Source organism: Phasianus colchicus, chromosome 3 (assembly GCF_987193195.1).
Source record: "Phasianus colchicus chromosome 3, bPhaCol1.hap1.1, whole genome shotgun sequence".
Classification (NCBI taxonomy): Eukaryota; Metazoa; Chordata; class Aves; order Galliformes; family Phasianidae; genus Phasianus; species Phasianus colchicus.
In genome coordinates, this window is record NC_143438.1 from 52116092 (window position 1) to 52133500 (window position 17409).

Genomic DNA, 17409 nt, shown 5'->3' on the forward strand with positions numbered 1-17409 from the left:
GATGATCCTTGTGGGTCCCTTCCAGTTAAGGATATTCTGTGATTTTATGATTCTACCCTCTCTCCATGACAGTGTCCTTAAGGAGGTCCTCCCCTGAGCTACTCTAGGAAGTTCATCTCCTCCAACAGCTGCACTTCACTGCTAGAAATCTAAGAAAGAGAAATCTTGTCCACTACTCAAGCACAAATGCAACTGTAGGCTGATTGTTTTGTAGAAAAGACTTAAATTTGTTCAGTCAATTGAATCTTGTGATATGTGGTTGGGAGAAAAACTGACATAAAGATTTTTAAGGAAACTAATAGTTGTGAAAAAGAGCACTGCAGGTGTTCTCTGTACAGTTCTCAGTATAAATTACTATTATTTATTATTGCAGATTCGATCAGACTGTGAAGAAAATAATCCAGTCACATACAGCATCTCTGGAGTTGGAATTGATCGTGCCCCTTATGGAATATTTGTTGTTAACCCAAGAACAGGAGAAATTAATATAACATCAATAGTGGACAGGGAAGTGACCCCAGTATTTGTTGTAAGTACACTTGAATTTATTTCCCTTTTTAATGATGGATGTAGTTTGGAACAGGAAAAGCACAAGAAGAAAAATGTTCTAATTCATTTCAGATTCCTGCTTTTCTTCCTTTGCTTTTGGTTTTAAAACGAGTAAATATCTTTATCTAGATACGCTGCTTTGCAAAACACTCAGTGACTGGTATGGATTTGGAACCACCTCTTGAACTTCGAGTCAGAGTTCTGGATATAAATGATAATCCTCCTGTATTTGCACAATCGGTATTTACAGGATCTGTTGAAGAATGCAGTATGGACAGTGAGTAACTACGTTATGCCTATTATGGTAAAGTCAGTGAAGAATCCAGAATATAGTTCATATAAGCCTGGTGTGTTCATTCTACTTTTTCTTAGGCAATGACATACTTTTCCCAAAGCTACTGGAGCAGAGGATGGCTCAGAATGTTATTGGAGCAGGGCTCAAGCTCAGTGCTTGAGCAAGTGCTTCCTTCCCTCTCTTCTTTGCCCATGTACAGATGCTGAATATTCCAGTTCCTAACTGTATCCTCGCATAGTTCCTTTAAAAGTGAAACTTAGAATAAATCAGTCCACTTTTTCTCACTTAAAAAAAAAAAAAAAAAAAAAAAAAAAAGGAAAAATGGAAGTATACTTATTTCCCATAAGAGAACAAAAAATGATTTTTTCCCATTTTTTCCATTTCAAGTATTTGTATTTGCAGCCTAAATATCGCAGTTGCAGTAGAATATTGATAAATAAGACCCTTCTTAAGCACGTAAAGTTTTTCTTTTTCCCTAAACTATTGGAATCATTATTAACACTGAGTGTGTTACACTTAATTGTGGTTAACACTCATATCTGAACTTCTAGAAAATCTCATTTTAAACGATGGAGATTTCTTATGTGGATATCTACAGGCTCAGTATTCACCAATTTTATGTATTACCTATGGCGATTTAAGGAGCTTCAGTGAAAATCTACTTTATTTCACCTAACATTAGTTTTTAATGAATTTTGAAGTCATTAACATTTCATCATAATCAGAACAAAATTAAGCTGCTGTTTTTCTTCATAAATGTCAACAGTAAGATAGCATTTTGTAATTTATTATGCACCAGGTATTTAGCACCATCTTCTTTTATTGCAGGAACAAAGCAGATTTTATGATTTGGTTTTAATTTCTTATTTTATTTACAGACACCCTGGTGATGAAAATAATTGCATCAGATGCCGATGAACCAAATCACTTGAACTCTAAAATTGCCTTCAAGATAGAGAGTCAGGAGCCTTCAGGCCAGCCAATGTTTATTATGAATAAATATACTGGAGAACTCCATCTAGCAAATTATCTTGACAGAGAGGTATTATTTCTATTTCCCAAGTGAAATAACACGATGCTGTTGTGTATCTTTAACAGTGATATGATGCCAGGGTGCATGGGGGGGAGGTAAGTGAGGTGGGAACAGCACGAGGAGAGAGAGAAAAGGTGTGCCTTTTCCAAAAAAAGAAAAAAAGAAAAATTAAAGTGGGGAAAATATATATTTATATGTGTTAAAATGAAACATCAGAGGGAAATTCCTGTATGAAGAAACAGTGGCAAGACATTATTATTTATATTTTATAAGATGTAGAGTTTCCTGTAACAGGATAATTTCTTTTCTGTGGCAGCAACACAGTAGTTACACTTTGGTTGTGAAGGCATCAGACCGGGATGGAGCAGCGGATGGAATTTCATCCCATTGTAGCTGTCATGTGAAAGTTATTGATGTCAATGACAACTTCCCAACTCTTGCTCAAAGCTCCGTAAGTTTTTAAAACCAAAAGCATCATGATCTGAAAACACAAATCCATTTCTGCTAAGCTGCCTCTGCAAATGTTTGGAGTGACACAGCTCTTTATATCTGCAATCAAAATCACAATTTACACACGGATTTTTTTAAATTAAATTTTAATATATTTTTTTTTAATATTGAATGTCGACAGGATATTCTTAAATAAAATTCTCTGTGGTCAGCTGTGTTTGCTAATAAGTATTTACCTGTCATTCCAGTTCTCAGCAAGTATTTCAGAAAATTCACTCAGTTCAGAAATTCTACGAATACAAGCTCTGGATGCTGATGAAGAGTTTAGTGACAATTGGTTGGCAGAATTTTTCTTTATATCTGGTAATGAAGATAACTACTTTGAAATTGTTACGGATCCAGCTACAAATCAAGGAATCCTCAGAGTAATTAAGGTATGGATAAACACTGTGATTCATCTGTTGAAATAATCATATTAAAATTGTTTTAATTGTTAAAAAATATGAAAAATTAACAGCTCTGTCAGTCAAGTATTTAAAATAACATAGTTTGAATAGTTTAAATAAGATTGAAGTCTGGGAAGTTTTGTTTTCTGGTTTTCCATGTTTTCTTTTTTAGGAACTGAATTATGAACATATCCCAACTCACTCACTGAGCATCGGTGTCAGGAACAGAGCTGAATTCCACCATTCTGTTATGTCTCAATATCAAGTCATTGGAACACCCCTCATAGTAGAAGTAAAAAACGTGATTGAACCACCAAGATTTAACCCATCTGCAGTGATCTTATCTGTACCACAAAGAACAAGGGTGAATTATGTTGTGGGAACATACACAGCCTTTGATGAGGACACAGGCACAACTGCAAATAACGTTATGTAAGCTCTGCTCTATTTTACCCCTCAGATGGAAAAATTCTTTAATTAAGATTTCAATTGAATAAGTAATTGGTAATTTCTATTGCAGTCGAAGAAGTAGAAGGGGTACTTACAAAGGGCACTCTAAAAATAGCAGAAATTGTTAATAGAATAATAGAAATAGAATAGTATGTTCTTATGCTATGATTGCTCTTGTTTCCTGACACACTTTTCTTAGTCTCATGCATGAGACAATTTAAATAAATCAGAAAAGATTTTTCTGACTTTTTCTAACTTAGGAATATTCTTTTTGTACAATCCGAAACATTTACTAAAAATAGAGAATCTGTCAGCATCTCTAAATGAAACAAGCAGAGAACCACAATAAAGGACAATATTATAAAATCAGAATAGAAGTCACTATTGGCTCACTTCATAGTAAAAAATAAATAAATTGATTTTGTATTTATTCCTCATGAAATTCATTACAGTTTTAATAGAGAAATACTTTGTTTTTAAACAAATATAGAAATAAATGCACCCAATTAAAAAAAAAAAAATTGGAAAGTTTTCACATAACTGAAAAATTATTAGCAAACACAACCATAGAATGTTATCAGAAGAGTTGTGGATTTAGCTATTGATATTATCATGAGTTCTATTAAAGCTTTACAGGATTCAGATAGATCTCATTTACTTTTAGATTATGATATCACTTTCAAAGTATAATTGGCTCTATGCACTTCCTTTATTACTGTTTTGGGTTTTTTTTTTTTTTTTTTTATGATGTACCTCTTTTGACATCTACAGAAATCTTACTTGAATAGGGCAAAATGCATTGGCATCTAGCATAGCCTAAAGAAAAAATTTCTGAAGTGACAAGTATAATTTACAAAATGAATATGAGGTAGACCACTACATATGGAGTCCATGCTAACTGAAATAATTTGTTCCACTCAAATAACTAGGTCTCTTATTCAACTTTATTATGAATATTTTTCCTACGCCAAATACAGATACAGTATAGGACGTGATCCAGGTGCCTGGTTCAGAATCAATCAAAACACTGGGGAAATCACATTGAGCAAAGTTATTGATTGGGAATCCTCCTATGTAACAAATGGGCAGTACACAGCAGAAGTTCTGGCTATTACCAGAGGTAAGAAACAGATTTTGAGTTCTGAAACAAAACTCTTCATTCTATATATCTTTTTTAATTCCATGTTTTCCCATCTGAACTCATTGTTTATAGTATCAATATTACCTCCTGATCACAAATACCTTCTTTTTACAGGGATTCCTCGATATACTGCTACTGGAACCATTGTACTTACAATGCAAGACACCAGAGACAATTGTCCAGTTATTAATACAGAATTAAGGAAAGTGTGTATGCATTCCCCATCGGTGATTATTACAGCAAAGAGCATAAATGATCAATACGCCCTCCCCTTTACATTCAGTATACATGGTGAACCTCAAACCACATGGATTATCAGATCAATAAATGGTAATCTTACATTTTATAACAGTATATCATAGTAATAAGCTCCTATCTGAGATAACAGATTAGGATGTATTTTACTAAAAAAAAATGTAAAATAGTCATTAAAATGTATTCTTCTCAGTTAAATGTGATTTTATATTCATATGAAACCAAAGAGAAATTGCACATGTATATGCATTAATGTTAGAATTGAAGGAGAATCATTACATGCATTTTATCTAGTTCTCAGCTTTTAAAGGAGACTAAAAATGTGCTGGTGAAAAGAAAACAGCAAAACTGTGCATGAGTCTAATTATGATAAGCAGCTCTACTGGTCTAAACCTAATGAGGCAATTCAAAAGCAATAAGTTGATACCTTCTTATTTTTATCTAAGAAAAATCCTAAGTATATGACAAGGGTCTTATTTATTAGAGTAAAAAGTTCTTAGCTGCTCTTTATTTTTAGGAGAGTCTTATGAGAATGGCAAATAAAGATTGCAGGTTTTGCAGTTCATACCGCAAATTCTGCTTGTTTGTATCTCTAAGAAAACACTTCAGACTCCAAGCTTATCCAATTTCCTCCAGTAGGACTGAATTAGCTAATGAATTCATCAAATCTCACACTTCACTAAATGACAAAATTTGTATAACTTACTGTATGCATAGAAGGCTATATTAAATAGTAAATATCATACCTTGGTCTCATTTTTCCTGAACAGATGCAAATGTAACATTAAATATTTTTTTAAAAAACTGAAATACCTTTTGAAGAACTGAAAGCATAACTATCATGGAAATTCCTAGTGAGAGAAAAAAAAAAAAGAGCATAAAAATTACAATTTATATTAAAAATCATGGGAATAAAAATGAGGAAAATAATCAGTAAGATATAAGAATTGGCACCTTTATGTTTCTCAAGTTAAAAAGTGCTGACTAGACTGATCTAGCTGAAGTTTTGCAAAACTGAAAAAAAACAGCATAGATCTAGATCATGTTTCAGCTTTGAAAAGTACTGTCTGTGTATAAGTAACTAAAGATCTAATGTAAGAACGAATCTAATGAAGACCTTAATATTATTCACAGTATTGTATCATTGTGCAATATTTAGAGTCAACACCTTAATCTAAACATTTTCTTCTTATTTTCCTCCCAAAGCTTCCTCTGCAGAATTAGTAAATCAGAACATGGACTTTTACCTTTACAAGATCTCTATCAGAGTAAGAGACAGCCAAGGTCGAAGTTGCTTGCAGCCATATGTGATTCCTCTGCAAGCTTGTCGATGTGACAGTCGCAATTACTGCAGCAGTGGGGCCACAAAAATAGTTATCATTGGAGGTGGTGGTGCTGCTGGTGGAGGTGCTGGTGGTGCTGGTGGTGGCAGTGCTGGTGGTGGTGCTGCTGGTGGTGGAGCTGGCGGTGCTGCTGGTGGTGGAGCTGGCGGTGCTGCTGGTGGTGGTGCTGGTGGTGGAGGAAGCCAGGCTGGTGGAGGAACGGGACAAGACTATGGTGGGACTGGGTATGAAGGAGGTGGCGGCGGTGACTCCAACACAGACTGGGGTACAGACTCTGGTGTAGACACTGGAGGTTATGACACTTATACTGGAAGCACGGATACTGATTACGGCAGAAATGATTATACTGGTGGATATGCCCAAACTGCTGCTACCACACTTAGCGGTTCTGCCATTGGCCTGATGTTTCTTGGTGGATTAATATTTGTTTGTAAGTATAAAATTAAGAAAATTATTATATAAACCTTTTTAAAAGTGTATCTTTTTATTTTTCTGATGACTTTTTTGGTCAGTTATTTACTTATGAACTCCCATGGTCAACTCAGCAAAAAAAGAAATTTTAAATTATAAGAATATATTTATATATTTATGTTCTACATATACACATATATTTCATTCAGAAAAACCATTTCCATCCGAAAACTGAAGGTTTTTTCTTAAGTATTATTCTGTTCTCAGACAACTAGGCAGGGTCAAAATATTTAGCAGAAGATTCAGAAGATTCTGGGCAAGAGCTGCTCTTATTACTTTACATTTGTAATGTTGCCATTTGTTCTGTAGTTACATTACTAAAACAAATGGGTCAAGTCAGGTATGAAAAGATGCGAGGAACGAACTTCCTTTGAACCCTAAGCCAGATTTCACTTGTAGAAAGATAAAGCTCATCAGCTTACTTTTTTAATTTTTTCACCATCTTAAATAAGATGTTAAAAAACTGATGTCTGCGATAATAGAATCAAAGCAGATCATTCATTCATTCACGTGTCCTAGTATTTTTGAAAAAGCATGAGTTTAAGGGAGAATAATGAGTCAACCTAGATTTTATGCAACATATGAACTTCAGCACTTACTTCCCAGGCCACCACAATCATTCGTAATTGTTCTTCTTTCATGATACGAGCATCAAGCAGTGTAGAAATACTGATTACAATAACTATGGAGACCTGATTTTTTTGAGGAGGGTAGTCATATTGGGTCTTGGTCTCTAATTCGTGGGAATTGACAAACAACATTTTGAAGTTGTAAAAGGCTATCTTGTTTGTAGTTCCCATATGGTTAATGTTACAGAACAGACTGCCTTTCTGCCTTCAAAAATCTCTTCTAGTCAGTGGTCTGGAACAAATACATCCTTATTAATGAGGAATGAAGTAGCACTTTGTGCACTGTATACTCCTTTCTCTTTACCAAAGAGAAAACTGTGGTTTATTTTGATGTTAAAGTGAGAGTTTTAGATACTTTGGTTAGTTTGCTGTACGCAGTTGTCTCCCTCCTAACTCTGCAGGAATACTAGGTTACTAACTTAGTTACTTAGGTTAGCAGCCTGAACACAGTCAGAATGAAATATCGAAGCCCTTTCCTGCAATGAACAACGGTTTTTATGCTAGTTTTTAAAGTATTCAGCAATGCACAACACTAAATTCTTGCAAGGAATAAACATAATATACCGCATTGAGAAACCGGACTCACTTTGTCTGATCGTTGGTTAAAACTGAGATTTGAGGTTTGATTGTATTATTTTTCAAATAAGCATCAAGTACATGTGATGTGGAAATGCAACAGGAGAGTTAGACAAAGATCACTGCAGCCGGACAGATAGCTCTCTATTGATTCTCTTAAGTTTAGTGTAACTAATGTGTATTTCTTTTCAATTGCAATGTCTGAAGAGAAAAACGTACTCTTCTACATCAAGCATGAATATCACTGAATGCTATATATAGCAAGACAGGTTTTGTTTGTTTAATTTTCATATATCTGCATCTTATATTCATTCTGTTGAGGTAGATCAAAGTCTGTTCCCAGGTGCATAGGCATAAAATTGAAGTAACAGCTCTACTCCACCCTAATTTTGTTCTGCTATAACTAAAGGCGAAATTATTCTGAGTACCCAAATACATACATTTCATTCATACTCAGCTAATGTTTCTGAAAGCTAGACTTACAGGTTGCTTAGTTTGAAACATCTTAAAAGATACATTTTCAAAAGTTCTTGTCACTAGTAGCTATTCCTACCAAGAAGAGATGTCCTAAATACCTGTTTCCTGTTTCTTTCCTGTTAAGTGATTCCAATTTTGATGTCAATGAGTGACTGTTGTGGTTGTGGACCTGGAGCTGCAGCTGGAGTTGGAACTGGATTTGAACCTGTACCTGAATGCACAGAAGGGGCAATTCATCCATGGGGAATAGAAGGTGCACAGCCTGAAGATAGGGTCAGTACATTCCGTGTTTCAAAAGTCCACAGTAATTTGTGTTTACAGAAGAGATTCCATTTGTCTAGAAGAAAGAAAGGGATTGTAGCACTATGACATCTTCTAAAAGAAACCTGGCATTTTCAGCCATTGCCAGGCAGGCACAAATGTGATCCTTAATTAATACTTGCGGATGGAGCTTTTGTGTTTTAGGTTATACTTGGTTAGCTTGTCCCAACAGTTTGATCTTACTATTCCCTCAGCTGAAACATAATAACTGACAAGCTTTTCAAATGCAAGGTAGAGGAAAATAACAGAAACCTTCACTAATCGTCTTTTACATTGACGATGAAAAACACTTTGAGTCTTTTTTTATGAGTGGTAATTCATAGCTATCACTAACATTTCAGAGTGGTAATTTCTTAACATGATTCTTGGTCTTCATATGGGAATTTCGAAGTCATCATTCAAGGAATTAAAATATTGTTTTCCAGGATGTCTCACACATTCTCGCCCCAACAACAGCTGCTGGAGGTGATTTTGGTGAACCGTCTGGTAAGAAGATCTTAAGATTTTCAATGTGTACTATCATAAAGCTATCTTCAGTACTTCATGTGCTCTAGCTCAAGCAGCACACTACTTTCTCAGCTACAACCCAGCCCTTCCAGTCTTGCCTCTGCATATAATCAAACTGACATTACTAGGATTTCCAGCATGTACAAAGCATCTGAGGTTTGAGCCCTGAATATGAGCAGATTCATTTCTGCAAACTACTTCCAGCTAGTGGATGGAGGCTCTTTTCAAAATACCAATTTTAGAAGAAATCAATCTCAAGATCAAATTAAGAAATTTTTCTTTTATAACTTAGTATGAAAGATTAATCTCTTCCCAATTTCCAGGCTCTGCTTAGAAAAAAAGGAGAATACGATCTGTTGAGTAGCCAGTTAATTACTGCCTAATTGTGTGCAGCTTAGATACAGAGCCAGCACACAATGTAAAAAATGTACACTTTTGTAATGAAGTTTCTCCTGGAATTTGATGTCCATAGAGAGTAAGTTTCCCCATTCCTTTCAGTAAAGATGCTGGTACACATCCATTTTCTCTAGCTTCTTATATGAGGGCACTTCTCTCTGCAAGCAGCAACTTCTTTGATGAGTACTGATTAGCCAAAGATTTTATCCTCTAGATAAAAAGACAGGAGAACATTTAGGGCCATAAATGGGAATTAATAGTCTTTGTTCTCAGGGAAGTTTTACTGCTGTGACAGTTGAAAAGTTTAAGACCTGTGATTTACTTTATTTCCTCTGTTCAGTATTGCTGTATTGCTGCAGTGTGAGCCCCAGGTTCAAATTCCACCAGCTGACTAGATCAAAAAAAAGAAAAATAGAATTTGGCCTATATTTCTTATTGTAAGCGTAAACAAGACTATTGTTTGCAATGGCTTTATTTTATATTACACAGTAATATTTAAGATCACACTTTCATTGCTATCATATATGAAAAATTATGGAGAAGATAAAATTCTATGGGTATGTTGTGGTTTAACCCAGCAGGTGACTCAGCACCACACAGTTGTTCAATCAGTTTTTCCTTTCCAGTGGAATGGAGGAAAGAATTAAAAAAAAAAAAAAAAAAAGTAGAACTCACGAGTTGAGATAAAACTATTCATTAAGATAAAAGAAAATAGTTATGACTATATATATAAAAATATATAAAACAAGTGACACACACATAATTGCTCATCATTGCTGACAGAAGCCCAGATAGCCCTCTGAGCAGCGGAAGGGAAGGAGATGAACTCACATCCCCTTCAAAACTCTCCTTCCACATGATGTTGTATGGGATGGAATATCACTTTGGCCAGTTTAAGTCAGCTAACCTGATTCCATTCCCTCCTATCTCCTTGGGCCCTTCACTGCATAGACCTTGGATCTGTACAACCCTGCTTAGCAACGACTATAAACATCAGCATTATCAACATTGTTTCTCTCCTAGAACCAAAACATAGCATTATACCAGATACTCTGAAGAAAACAATTCCATCCCAGCTGGAACTATGACAGTATGATTTTATAATTTAGTGTAAAGTTAATTTTCATTCTTCATTATTAACATCAGTTATTATGATCAACTCTTGTTCACCTGATTCACTATTAATAATCTAACAACTAGAAAATATGAAAGGATTTACAAAGCTATTTCTTTTAGTGACAATCATAGAATCATAAAATGGCAAGTTTTAGGCAAACTGACTTTAACTCCAGAGGAATTATATGTATAGATGTATGTTTTTGCATAAATATCTGTAAGCATTATCTTATTTGCTAACGCAAATCCTATGGTAGCATATACATACACCAGAGAGAAAAATCTCCCCTGCTACACAAGTCAATCATTGATCTTTTAAAGCATGTATGCTCAGCCTCACAAATAAAATCCAGGTTTTAGATGTATTCTAGTATGCACTTAATTTGTATTGCAGTTTCACTGTTTGGCACATGTTTATAGAACTGTGTCTGAAATTAATCTAAAATTCCTTTAGATGATCATTTCTGTTATTATACTCCTTACAAAAACAACTGACAAATTCTGTGAAAAATTTCACAGAGCACAGGAGGAATAACTTATTTTCTGTTTGCAGATATATATACAAATACATATGGAGGAGGAGGAGGAGTAGCATCTGGTGTGGAAGAAACTACAGGAGTTGGTTATGGCACTGGTACTGGTTATGGAACAGCTGGAGGAATTTCTGGAACTGGGGAAGCGAAAGGATCAGTTGGAGGAACAATAAAAGAATATCGAGAAGGAGGGGTGAACATGGCCTTCCTAGACAACTACTTCTCTGAGGTAATGACATGGTCCTTTTTTGTGTTATATCTGTGAGATTGTTGTTACACTACCCTCCAAAAGTGAGACAGTGGATACACAAAATCGTAGAATCGCAGGATAAATAAAGGATATTAATAATACTCCTTTGGAGTTGTTATGTTGGCATATGAGTCTTAGTTACTCAGTAGGACTTCTTTTTGTAAAATTGATGGATACATTGTGGATACGGGCAAGTAATTAAATTATATAAACTTAATAAATGACCATCAAATCTATCAATTTTCCACTGTTTTTAGTGTATAAATAGATATTTACAATGTGAAGTTGTTCACAATTGCCTACTCTAGAGATTGTTTAAGTTAGTAACTTTAATTCTTACGGAACTTTAATTATTGGTTCACTTTCTTCCATATTTTTATTGCCATTTCTGCTCCCTAAAAGACTTGCGAACAGCATATGACACAAATACACTGTTTTTAATCAGGAAAATATTAATTAGCTTTTACATAAGGAGTTTACATGATTAATGGGATATATTTTTATGATTAGCGTGTAATACATGTAAGACACAGTACTTTAATCACATATAAAACTCAAAATCATATAAAAAATAATATGTAAGGATTAATGTATTTCAAAATCTATGCAAGATTCAGTAAAGATGAAATATCAGTCCTGAAGTCCTGAGCACAGATTTCATAAAACCATAGAATCACCAAGATTGGAAAAGATTTACAAGATCATCCAGTCCAACCATCCACCAAGCACCAATATTTCCCACTAAACCATGTCCCTCAGTACAACACTGTCATGTTTCTTGAACACCTCCAGGAACGGTGACACCATCACCTCCCTGGGCAGCCCTTTCTAGTACCTGAACATTCTCTTGGAAAAGTATTTCCTAACATTCAGCCTGAATCTCCCCTGGTGCAACTTGAGGCCATTCCTTCTAGTTCTATTGCGAGTTATGTGGGAGAAGAGGCCAACTCCCGCTTCAACACAACCTCCCTTCAGGTAGTTGTAGAGAGCAATAAGATCATCCCCGAGCCTCCTCTTCTCCAGACTGAGTAATAACAGCTCCCTCAAATGCTCCTTATAATATCTGTGCTCCAGATCCCCCACCAGCTTTGTCGCCCTTCTCTGAACATGCTCGAGGACCTCAATGCCTTTCTTGTAGTGAAGGACCCAAAACTGAGAACAGTACTCAAGGTGCAGAGTCTGATCTCTTCCCTGCTCCTGCTGGCAACACTATTTCTGATGCAAGCCAGGATGCCATTGACCTTCTTTGTTACCTGAGCACACTGCTGGCTCATGTTCAGCTGAGCATCAACCAATACCCCCAGGTCCATTTCCTCTGCACAGCTTTCCAGCCATTCTGCCCCAGGCCTGTAGCACTGCATGGAGTTGTTGGGACCAAAGTGCAGGACTCAGTACTTGGTCTTGTTGATCTCACTGGCCTCAGCCCAGCTATCCAGCCTGTCCAGATCCCTCTGTAGGGCCTTCCTACCCACAGGCAGATCACCATTTCCTCCCAACTTGGTGTCATCTGCAAACTTACTGAGTGTACTCAATGCCCTTATCCAAGTCATCAGTAAAGATACTGAACAGGACAAGCCCCAGTATTGGACCCCTGATTTCTCCAAGATTGTGATCTACACAGCTGGCCTAGGAAAACTATGTATTAATTTTCTGCTTGCCATATCTATCCCCACAAATCACCCCTTCTGCTGACAGTCTCAGTCTCCCAACTCCCTTTCTCCTCTTCCTCCTGATCCTCCACTTTTGTCTTTCCCTATGTCTTTCAACTTCGCCCCTCTTTAAATTTGGCTCTTTCCTTCTCTCTCTTCTTCATGATCATCCCATCATCATCAAAGCATCAATCCCTTTCCTGCTCAGAATGGATTCTCCAATGGGCACACCATGCCCTCCTCACTGTGGCCAACTATCACTTTGTTCCCTTTGTCCTGGTTTCCTTGCTGCTCTCCTCGCTACCCTGCTTCAGTTCTCTTCCTACTACTTTGTCTGGATACAGCTGCCCAAAAAGTGTGTTCCTTTCCATTCACCCCACAGTCAGACCTGCTGTCAGCAGACCGATACCACCATTTCTTGGCTGTCTTGGTTAGCTCTGTTTGTGCTATCCCTTCCCTCCATTTCAGAATTTTAACAAAGGATTCTTTTTATCAAAATAAAAAACTTTGGATAAGATTCTGGTAGCAAGAAGGTAGGAAATGTCTAGTAAAATTATTGCTAGGATATATACTTCTTTTTATATAAAAGTCTCAAGTCTCTGCAGTAACTGTTTTAATGAAATCTGAGATATTAAGTGTTTGCAGAAACAAGAAGAAAGTATGAGTAGCATTTGGATAAAGCTTATTTCAAGGTCAAAAACATTCTGATGATTTTTTTTTTTGTCCTGTGATGTTCTTTTTGAGTCAGCTAGGCCCTACTGCAGTAGGGAAACCTCACTATGGTTTGAGCCATCATTGTTAAAAACTTGACACTCTGTTTACTTTTCTGTTTTTGCAAACTACAGAAAGCATTTGTGTATGCAGATGAAGATGAAGGTCGGCCAGCAAATGACTGCCTATTAATATATGATCATGAAGGAATAGGTACTCCTGTTGGCTCTGTTGGTTGCTGCAGCTTTATTGGAGAAGATACAGATGAAACATACTTGGAAACTTTAGGACCAAAATTTAAGACTTTGGCAGAGATTTGTCTGGGCAAGGAGATCGAACCATTCCCTGACGCCAACCCACCTTGGCCAGGCATTAACGTCACCTTCCCCAACTCTGAATGTGATCTAAACCTCCCACCACCTGGAACCACAATCCTTGTCAACGGATCTGCACCTATGGCTCCTCCAGCCGGCACTACCACGGTTGTTACCGAAAACACCTATACATCTGCATCTACCGTACAGCCCCCACGGCCAATGCCTGATCCTTTGCTCCATGGCAATGTGACGGTGACAGAGACCTACACCTCCGGTTCTCCCTCTCTTTGTGTTGACCCACTGCGTGCATCCAATGTTGTTGTAACAGAAAGGGTTGTTGGTCCCGCATCTGCCTCTGATTTGCGTGGCATGCTAGATATCCCTGATCTTGCAGATGGGTCCAACGTAATCGTCACGGAAAGAGTCATTGCGCCTAACTCCCGGCTCCCAGCATCTCTGAGCATTCCTGATTTGGTAGATGGGTCCAACGTGGTGGTGACAGAAAGGGTGTTCAGGCCTGCCTCTGGGATGCCAGGCAGCTTAATAAATATTCCCTCAGAGTTATCCAATGCCCACAATGTGGTGGTCACTGAGAGGGTAGTGTCAGGGTCTGGGATGAGCAACCTGGCAGGGGGAGGACTAGGAGGGGCCAGCCTGGGTGGACTGAGCAGCACGGGCCAAATGCTCAATGCTGACTGTCACCTTGGTCAGGCAATGGGCACAGCATCCCCTGGCACCTCCCGGAGAAGAGTGACAAAGTACAGCACCGTGCAATACTCCAGCCAGTAAGGCTCCTGTCAGCGCACCTCCCCAGTGAAATCACCACTTGCACCTACATTTATTAGCTGCCACCCACTAAGAATATTGTCATTATTTATAACTAGCACACAGCACTGAAATTACAGGGATTCCTCCTTCAGTAAGTATCTCAGAAGGATGCCCTGTTACAAGGTCAAAAACTTTGTCAGTGAAAGGAAAGTTGATGTTAGCTCTAAATTTTGCTCTCTCTCCACAGAGCTGTAAGCGTGTACAAACAGACAGTAATGTTTTTGGAGAGATATCTGATTACTAAGCAGATCAGGGAGAGGGAATCTTTGCACGCATGCAGTACCAGCATGAATTAATGTAACATGGAAGAGTGTTAAAATACTATATTGCTAAGCGATCTCCCACAGTAAGCAGATTTAGGTTGATTGCTCCTTACTGACAAAATAGAAAAAGAAAGCAATTAATAATTAGTCAATACAAGACTAAATAAGCACTTTTAATTGTATCACTTTACTTTCCATGTAATTCCAGGTGCGCTGCAAAATGGCACTTTGAATCATTTCTCTTATCACCAGCAAAAGTTAAACGTAATGATCATAAATGCAATACTTTTTCATAGCTTACTAAAGTTCTCAGTGAAACTCACACTCTTTTATGACCTTCTATGTTGTAAATGCTCATGGCCATGAGTGTGGCCAAGAATTTGCTGCAGCTGGAGCTGCAACACTGATGCTGTCAACAAAGAAGTTGCTGGCTTCATCTTTTCATGAATACCATTACTGCTTTACTTAAATCTAGAAGGACTTTGGTGATAAACAGGAGCATTTAGTTGGATTTTTGTGCCAAACTATGACTACCATTTAAGTCTCCAATACAATGTTATTTTACGAGGACTATAACATAACATGCCAGTTCTCTTTTCAAATACTGCCAAGAAAACGAAGTTATAAAAGCTTTGTGATGTGAGGAGACAACAGCAAGTATTGTAATACTGATAGTGGTAGCTGAAGATCTTCGTGAAAACGAAAAAAAAAACCTTGGGAACAACATAAATTTGCAAATATGCAATGTGGAGAATTATTATTTCATGTGTCAGTGTATTTTGCATTGATATTTTGAAAGTGTATTTGAATGTGTTAATTGAAAAAGTCTTTTTGATTCTATAATCTTAATTAAATCCGGCTTTTATTTTCCCACAAAAACAACTCTACTGGACTTTATTCTAGGAATACCTTAACACACTTTACAATATGATCTGAAGGAGCAAAATACTGAAATATAGTATCTATCTCATTTTATTTCTGTATCATATGTATAGTAAGCATGGTGTATGCAACATCGCTTCAGTGTAAATACATCAGAGTTATATGGAGGGATTGGCTTTTTTGCTAGATCACCAGATCAGTGTTTTTCCTCAAATTTTGCTACTTCAGCTTGGATGGACAGGTTAGTGAAAAGCTGAAGAGTTGTCTGTGAACTTCCCACACAACAAAAAGAAGAAATTTTCATATCCAGATTAACTCATCTCAGAACTAGATGACAAGTTTCTGATTTCATTTCAGGAGCAAACTATTTAAATGATGCTTTCATAAATGAAACCAGATCTGCTCTCAAAGACAAGATGCAGAATCAATTGGTGTCAAATGCTACAGTCATTGACACCAGTGCTCCCCAGGAGTCACTGCCAAATCCAAGGCTACCTTAAGAAAGGGATCTTCCAGAACTTCAGACTTTTCCTGGAAGCAACAGAGCATGCCAAATGCTCTCTTCTTGGTATCTGAAATAATGCTACTTCATCCTGTAGCCTTGATTATCACTAAAATTATGTTGATTTCAGTGGAATTTTTCTGGAAGCGTTCTTTAAGAAAGGAAAATAGTTACTAGTATATAAAGCTGTATGTTTTTATATGTATGTCTCGAGATCTGGTATTACTAATAATTCACTAAAATGCTGAAAAGATCCATTTTGTTTCACTGAACAGCTATTTGCATTAAAAAAAAAAAAAATACAAGTATTTCCAATGTCAAGGGCACTCTGTACATTTAGAAAGCCTATGCAATATAGCCAAAGCCCACTAAAGATATTTTTAATGTAAAAAAATGTTTTTTGTAAATATTTCCAAAATCATGATATTCAAATAAGAAATATATTTCCTAGCTGTGTTCCAAGGTTATAAATTCAGATTCCAGGAGCAGATGCTGAATCCTTTGTAGCTTCTTAACAGTAATGCTGTGTGAGGTTTGGATGTGCAAACTGACTCTGATTGCTTGCATGTTTAGAAGTAGAATGGGGAAGAACAAATAGCAAAAAAAATGTTCTTAAAGCACAACTTTTGGTAATGTAGTGGTTCTCTATTTACTAGCACTGTCTTTTCCCAACTTTTTAAAGGATTGTTAGATTATTATTTAATAAAAATTCTCAGAAAAAAATATTACTTTTTTTATATTTTCATGATTGGCAATGAAACAGCAATCACATAATTCCACAGTGCATTTCTGAATATTAATTTGTATTGCTGCATATTTTTTACAGACTTTCTTACAACTATTTTCTTAGTAAGACTTTGAAATGCTGAGATTACTACAAACTGTGGAACAACAGTGTATCAAAGATGTGAACAAATATGCTGTTCATTAATATTCAGTGCAAATTCTTTTTCTAGCTTTATTACTAAAAAATAGCATATAGATTTATTCTGACTAACTGACAATAATTTTTCTTCTTT

The 17409-nt window shown here is 36.5% G+C and overlaps 1 protein-coding gene across 1 annotated transcript in view; it reads left to right on the top strand.

Moving 5' to 3' along the window:
• Positions 1-15080, top strand: part of LOC116242174 (desmoglein-4-like) — a 31407-nt gene extending 16327 nt beyond the window's left edge. The window contains exons 4-16 of the mRNA XM_090138298.1: positions 374-529; positions 679-826; positions 1723-1886; positions 2194-2328; positions 2576-2761; positions 2946-3205; positions 4201-4343; positions 4479-4694; positions 5826-6392; positions 8240-8388; positions 8862-8922; positions 11009-11217; positions 13733-15080. Of these exons, the coding sequence (XP_089994424.1) occupies positions 374-529; positions 679-826; positions 1723-1886; positions 2194-2328; positions 2576-2761; positions 2946-3205; positions 4201-4343; positions 4479-4694; positions 5826-6392; positions 8240-8388; positions 8862-8922; positions 11009-11217; positions 13733-14704 (3366 nt within the window). The 3' untranslated portion in view covers positions 14705-15080. The remainder of the gene's footprint in view (positions 1-373; positions 530-678; positions 827-1722; positions 1887-2193; positions 2329-2575; positions 2762-2945; positions 3206-4200; positions 4344-4478; positions 4695-5825; positions 6393-8239; positions 8389-8861; positions 8923-11008; positions 11218-13732) is intronic.
• Positions 15081-17409: the final 2329 nt, after the last annotated feature.